General features: G+C 47.5%; 1 protein-coding gene across 1 annotated transcript in view; it reads left to right on the top strand.

Annotated features, from left to right (window-relative positions):
- Positions 1-7,624, top strand: part of Mgst2 (microsomal glutathione S-transferase 2) — a 19,106-nt gene that overhangs the window by 364 nt on the left and 11,118 nt on the right. Inside the window, exon 2 of the mRNA XM_026779083.1 lies at positions 2,786-2,885. Coding sequence (XP_026634884.1) covers positions 2,786-2,885 — 100 coding nt within the window. The remainder of the gene's footprint in view (positions 1-2,785; positions 2,886-7,624) is intronic.

Here is a 7,624-nt window from a genome sequence, read left to right on the forward strand (position 1 = left end):
GAGAGAGAGAGAGAGAGAGAGAGAGAGAGAGAGAGAGAGAGAGAGAGATTGCTCTAGTGTTTGGGTTTCATGCCTGTGTTTGGGTTAGTCCTGGGTGCCCAGCAGAGCCTAGATTGCTGATGGTGGCCTGCATGCATCCTGCCATGGATGCTCCAGAGGTTAGTTCTCACAGGGCTGTGGTGGCCTCAGAGCCCAGAGACTCTGCGTCATCTGTGGTGACAGTCCACGTCCCAGCGCAGAGCAGCGGTAGGAGTTGCAGGAGGAGACGTGAGCCCGTGAGAGCGGCGGTGACAAACATCCATTATGGATGTTCAGCAGGAGACTGTTTCTGTTTCTAAAATGGCCGTAGACATTTAGTGTGTTTTCTTAGAGAAACTGCCCGTGGCAGTTCTGCAGAAACGCGCAGCTTAGATCCAGTCATGAATTCTAAATGTTGCAACATCTCCCTACCTCCCGGGATGACTCCACACCCCTCTGCCTGGTTAAATGGAGGCTCTGTCTCTCCAAGAACCACAGTTACACAATTTCTCCTATCTGCCCTACATGCTTATGGAACAGAGTTTCTTACCAGGAATGCCTGCTTATTCTTCCTGGGGTGCACGTATCGGGAACCAGGTCTGAGAGGTGGGGACAGCGCAGGCCACATGCTGCAGGAAGTAAGGGACTGTTATTATGCTCGGTGACCAAGTCCAGTCTTCACAGTTACTCCATGGCTAGCCTGGCCAGTCTGCTTTGGGGATGAGGGAAACTCTGAAACCTTCAGACACACGTTTTGTTTACCAGCCTTTGTGGAACCGGCAGGTGTTTGCTATGAACCAAAGAAGAACATGGGTCTAAGCAATCAGTGTGTTCCGACCCTGTGATTGCAGAAAGGGCAGGGGCAAGGGCTGCATGCCCCCACTCAGAGGCTCTCTCCCCACAGAGAGCCTTTTGTGTGCTGTCTGATGCCAAGGACACTGTGAACTGGGACCAGCAGTTAGGCAGTTCCATGGAGAGGGAGGAAGGGGACAGGACGGAAAGAGAGTGGAAAAATTATGTCTGTGATAGAAAAATGTTTCATTGTTGGGAACGGAGCCCAGAGAGACAGAGAGCTGCTGTTGAGTTGGCCACATCAACAGATGTTTGTTGTTCACAGAATTAGGATGCGTTGTACCAAGGTACAAACAACTCAGGCTTTTAAGACAGACCCACCCATATCTGTCTGGTCCAGGCCCCAGGCAGGGTGGTCTGCCCTTCCCTGTTCTCAGCACAGAAAGTCAAACAGGATCCTGAGTAGGAAGGGCCTCCATGGTGACTGGCCCGGAATAGGTCCCTTACCACTGCTCTTGTCCTGAACCCATTACCTGCAGAGAAAAGCTGCCGGGTGGAGAAGTGGCCCTCCCGGGGAAGGATCCACCTGGGACCGAGTGGGCATCGGTGGTGGCAGAGGGTTCTCCCTTCACTATCTTAGCGCAAGGCATCCCCACCCCCACCCCAGGAAAGAGGAAAGATGGGCGAAACAACGGTGATTGTGCCCACGTGTGTAAGAAGATTCAGTCTTTCCACAGAATATAAGAAATGGCTTCTTCACCGATATTATATGCCATCGACAACAATGATCTTCCTGAGGCCCTGAGCCGGGAGTATAGAAGGGGCTTTTAGCCCAGAGGCTGGCACCAAGCCCAAATATTCCTTCCTGGTGTGGGTGTTCACACACCTCTCCCATTTACCAATTAAGGGCTTCACATTGGCTGATGGAGCAGACAGGTGCCTACTGGCCGAAGTTCGTGGTGTTAAGAGAAACTGACTTGGTTGGGCTTAGGGTTAGGGGTCAGGGTTAGGGAGCGTTTGCTCATTCACAAGCCCTTTTGAAACCCTATGTTTTGTGTCTCTGCTCATCTGTCAATCTAGGAACGCACAGCCTTCATTGTTTCCAGACCCTAGGTGTTGTTTCCTTCCCAGCTGTGAAACAAATTAGAAGCCGCGGGTGGGGGTGGGCAGCGGTGGCCAGAAAGGCCGAGTTCCAATTTCTACCTAATAGACAGAGTCCCCAGTTTGGCCCATGAGCTGCTGCCTTGTCCACATGATACTGCCCAGAACGGTTGGAAAGAATCAGTGCCCACCCCTCGCCTTCTGGATTGCTTCAGTACCAAGTCAACACACAGAGTGTCCATTTTCACAGTTTACCTCCTAAGCAACAGCTACCTGGACACCAAAGGGAAGGAAAGGAGCCCACCAAGGAGCCCTTCTTAAGCCAGGCTCAGTCCTGACTTCTCGTTCAAAGGGCAGGTGCGTTCAGAGTCAGGAGAAAAAGCTCCTCCCTGAGTGCTCACTCCGAAGAGACTGAAGCCACAAACTTGGTGTGGGGTTTTTAGAACATCAGTGAGTCAGAAGTAGACGCAGAGATGCTAAATCGAGACCAGGTCATGTTTGAGGCAACAATTAAGGACACGAAACCGTGGGAGCTAATGGGAAGGGGAAAGATAGACGCCAGGAGGTAATTATGAACTAAGGAGGAGATGAGGGAGCCGGGAGGTAATTCAGGTGATAAAGAACTTGCTTTGCAAACCCAAGGACTTGAGTTTCATCCCCCGGAATTCATGTCAAAACAAAAAACAACCCACACTGGACATGGCGGTGCAGGCTTACAATCCCAATGCCAGGGAGGCAGAGGCAGCTGGGTGCCTGGGGCTCACTGGCAAGTCTGTTTAATTTGATGATTTCTAGTGTAGCCGTGGTACCCGCCTGTACTCACACTTTGCCAGGGATGTGCCCCACTTTAACGCGACATTCCTTTCCTTTGCAGCTTATTTTGCTATAAATGTTGGACAAGCAAGATTTAAATACAAGATTTCACCGCCGGCAGTCTCGGGGTCCCCGGAGTTTGAGAGAATATTTCGTGCTCAGTAAGTAATGTTTCTCAAACAGGCAGGTATTGTTTTTAATGAAGTTGTTCTATTTATTAGACTCGGGAGTCAGATGTTGGGGTGAAAACCTGCTGGATCAGAGAGGTTGAGAAGCAACCAGCTGACCTTCCTTTATGGCCAGAGACCCAGCAAGAGGTCATCTCTCCACTCGTCTCAAACCAAAAGAAAAAAAAAAGACCATGGCTTTTTAAGTGCCTCCCTACTCCTTCCTGTGTGTCTCTCTATCCATCTTCTGGCTTCTAACTAGTTGCTGGATCCGCCCCCTGATTCAAGGTAGACTTTAGCACAGTTTTGGGGGTGCACAGTACAATCAGATATTCCCAAACAGGCAGACTAGCCACAGACAGACAGATTCTGACTAAGGAAAAGAGTAACAGAGAAGGCCCTACGTTCATTTTCAGTTGGCAGCCGCAAGTCTCTGTGCGCCAGTCTCGGGCTCCACTATTATGAGTGTCCAGCGTATGTCGCTTTCCAAACTGCAGTACAGATTGAGGAGGTCTGTCTATTTACCCAAAAGGCTGTGGCTGGGGAAGAGCGGCCGTGTCTCTCAAGCATGGTGGCTTGCTCAGAGACTTCTCCAGCCTCAGGAGGGTTCAGTAGATTCAAGCGGAACTATTGTGTAGTTTCTTTTCTCCTTCTGCCAAGTTCTCAAAGAGCCATGTTCTGAAATCCGAGCTGCCCCGAACACATGCGTTCTCAGTGGTTTTGATGTCTTGTGCTGCCTGCCTTTTCAGACACACACAGAGCCTTCTGCCATAAACACCATGCACTTTCCTGGAGAAGGTAGGGTAACCTTCATATGTCACCCCTAAAGCCTAGTGCTTTGGAAACCATTGCTTTGATCACTGTTTACTCATTGCTGCATTCTTTCCTTAGTATTCATGATTTCCTCTTTATGTCCACGAGTAAGGTTCATCTAAAGTTTTTTCTTGTATAGTTCTTGTCTCATTTTGGCTATTAAAAAAAAATTACACCTTGAATTCAGTTTGGTAAGACCCCTGACGGACAGCATGGCCTCTTGGCTACCCTCTTACTCTCAGAAGTTGACAGACTGTTGTCTCCCTCGGCTTCAAAGTGTACCAGGAATGCCCACAAGACAATTTTAAGTAACATCACACCATACAAGGAGAAGTCATTCCCATCCTAGCTGTCTTTAAATACTTTTGGTATGTCAAGTAGCAAAGTGTTGGTTTGGTGCCAGTGTGTTTTACACCTAAAAGTAAATGTTTATTTCATCAGCCTGTGCACAGCCTGGAAAGAGAGAGGAATGACGAGTCTTATTACAAGTCTTCGTCCCTTATGCCTGCCAACATTGTGATTTCACTGCTGTTTGTTGGTCCACAGTTTCAGGCCTTGCTAGTTGAGGTCCTTTTATGAAACAATGTCACATCGTTCTCTCTTCTTAGCCCTGTAGTTGGGCTGTTGTCACCTTGTTGCCTTAAACCTGGAGCTGGTTTGTACCTTTGTGACTATGGAAACAATGTTGGGAATGTAGCTACACGGTGTTCTGTGGTTATAGTTTCCTCTTGTGCAGATTTTGTTTTTCTTAGGGCTAATCATTGCTTCTTTGTTGCCTTAGTTTCATTCTTGATTCTTCTATGGAATCGAGAGTCTCTCCTCTGAGCACTTTCAGACACACTGGTAATCTGCTAGCATCCTTTCCCTGCTTTGAGTCACTGTGCCAGAATCCCCCCTGGCTTTGCTATGGTGTAGAGGATGCTCTTCAGAGCGACTGCATGGCTGTTATGCTGGGTCTTCCTGTCGCCCTCCTAGAATTTTCTTATACTCTCTGGATTTGGATCACCTGCTACCTATTTCTCTCTCTCTGTCTCTCTCTCTCTCTGTCTCTCTCTGTCTCTGTCTCTGTCTCTCTCTCTCTCTCTCTCAGCTTTTGTCTCTTGTTTTCATGGAGCGTTTGCTAGCTTTCTGTACAGTGATCAATACATGATATCAGCAGCTGACAGAGAAGAAAGATTTACTTTGGTTCCCAGCTTTAGATATCCCGTTCCATCGGCTCTATTGCTTTGGACATGGGTGGCACATACATCATGGTGGGAGCATGTGGTGGGAGCATGTGGTGGGGCAAACCGTCTTCACCATATGGGCAGATGCAGCAAAGAAAGAGTCTAGACCCCATCATCCCTTTCAAGGGTGTCCCACCAATGACCTACACCCTCCTACCGGTACCCCAATCCCTGAAGATTACACCACCAACTCTGTAACACGTCGGCCTGTGGGGGCACTTTCAGATTTATGCTAAGACACCCTGTCTAGATGCTTACTGAGAGATCTCAGGTCTGTAGAATTTTGAGGTTTATCTTGTTTGGATACAGCCTACCCAGCCCCACATCCCCAATGGCCTGGGTAGGTACATATTTCCATATTAAAAATATTATGCCTTCAGAATTGTGAGACAATTGCTCTGTCACTTTCTAGCATCTTTGGGTATTGTTGATATTTGTCTTCTAGGCTTTGCCATGTGGTGTGGGAACAGTTGAGGGGTTCTGGGGTGCTCTGTGCTCCTACAGACCTCTCCTGAATTACATCATGCTGAACCCCAGAGCAGGTCTCCTTATGGTCCAGAAACTCTTATTCTTCTGTCCCAGATTAAAAAACAATTCTCTCCAATTTCTCCTTCATGTTTCCATTCTTTTCTGAAACATGCTGGTTGTTCTTGAGTTGAGTCTTTCGTTTTCTTTTATCTCAAGTTCTCATATTTGGGTGCTCTTATTCTTTCTGTAGAAAATTGGGGAACAGCTTTCTACTTTCAGTAAAATGTGGGGAACAGGTTTTGGAGATAATCATTCCAACTCCAGAAGCTTATTTTTACTCTGTGCTCTTCCGTTGCTGCTGTGGATAATGTTAAGTCATTACGTCCTTGGGTCTCATGTGCACAATTGGTTCTTTTCCATTTGAGAGTTTCATTAATCACTTAAAAAATTGCTATAATCATTTTAGTTTAAATAATATCGAACAAATTTTAATAACATCAAACCACACAAGGTAAGTCCTGCCTATTTCAATTTCCCAAGTCCTGATGGTCTTCATGTTCAAGTTATTATCTATCTTTAACTTTGTCTTTCATTTCACAATTAAGCAAAAATACACATTTAATATTTACGAGTATCTCCATGTACTATGGCTTATCTTGTATCAGTGAACAAGCCAAGAGCCCTCACCCTTTTGGGGTGTGCGGCCAAGGGAGACAAAGGTCAACGCCAAGCGGATTTCCTTGGCAGAGGTTTGCGCTCTGCAAACCTCACAGGAGAGCCTGGGATGGTACGCAGCCGCCTGAGTTGGGGTAGACTGCAATCTGAATTGAGGGGGGGGGAGGGTGGTGGCTGCTGTAAGCAAGGCCAGCCTGAACTTCACAGTGACACCTGTCACCAAGAGTTGGGGACAGAGCTCAGTGCTGAAGTGATTGCCTTGGGTTGCGCCACAAAATTACACCGCCGATCTCGAACCAAAGAAAACCACAAAAGAGACGAAAGAAACCCCCAAGGCAGCCAACCCCAACCACTGATTTATATATAGTAACTAGTAAGTGGCACGTGCAGAGGCCGAAGGTGGGGCCAGCGATGGGTTCATGTTCACAGAGTCACCTTTATAAAGTCACCTTGCGGGGAGACCTCAGTCCCCCTCGCTGTGCCTCTGTTGAACTGAGAACTGAGTGTGGGCGTAGGCGGCTTCCAGCTGGTTAGATCTGAGGGCCACTTCTCGGCTCTAGTTCATCCTCTCTTTCCTCACATTTGATTTTCTTTCAAGGTAGTGTTTTCTCCCTCCTCCCCTTCTGTAACCGGGCTCCTTTCGTCCTAGAAACAAAGTTGGGCACCATTCCCAAATGTTTTTCCTGAAGTTATTTATAAAACAAGTACACAAGCCCATTTCATTTCTTAAAACTTAATTTGATTTTTTTTTTTTTTGCTTAACTATAGTAGGATAGGCATAGGGTTAACATAATATAATCATGGCCGGCAGTGGTGGCACACGCCTTTAGTTCCAGCACTTGAGAGGCGGAGGTGGGTGGATCTCTGAGTTCAAGACCAGCTTGATCTACAGAGTATCAGGAAAGTCAAGGCTACACAGAGAAACCCTGTCTCAACGCTTCCCCAGCCCCTGCAAACGAAAACCAAACCAAACAGCAATGACAACATCCCACCCTTCCCCTAAAAAACCTCAAAAAACTAAAAGTAACCCTCGTAATATCAAGGGGGATTTGGAGCTTGATGGAGGGCCCAGCAGAGCAGTCCTATCTCATTCCCTGTGTTTTCTCTTGGATTTTTCTATAGCACCAGTCAAGTTCTTGCCTTGAGTTCAAAGGTTTGGAACAACTCTGGCTAATTCAGATTCCATTTGTCAGGAATACAGCTCTGCGAGGTGCCTGGCAGGACTCCCTGGGCTTACCAAGTCTTTGCAAAGCCAGCGTGGCTGTTTATTTATGTCTTCCACGTTGACTTCCTTGAATTCTGAGGAAGGAACTCTCTCTGTTTTTTCCTGTCCTGGGATGAAGCACGTATCAACTCTAGCTATCCTGACTCTCACAGAGATGCTGGATTTTCCTGCACTTCTCTCTACCGTATAGCCCTCAGAATGGCCAAGGTGCCCAGAGTCACTGCTCAGTCTTTCTCTGAGTAGAAATTCCATCTCACCAGAATCACGATCCTCTGAGTGCGGCTCCAGAGTGTCTCCTGTGCAGGTCTCTTCAGGCTGGGAGTCAT

Source organism: Microtus ochrogaster, chromosome 1, assembly GCF_000317375.1.
Source record: "Microtus ochrogaster isolate Prairie Vole_2 chromosome 1, MicOch1.0, whole genome shotgun sequence".
Taxonomy (NCBI): Eukaryota; Metazoa; Chordata; class Mammalia; order Rodentia; family Cricetidae; genus Microtus; species Microtus ochrogaster.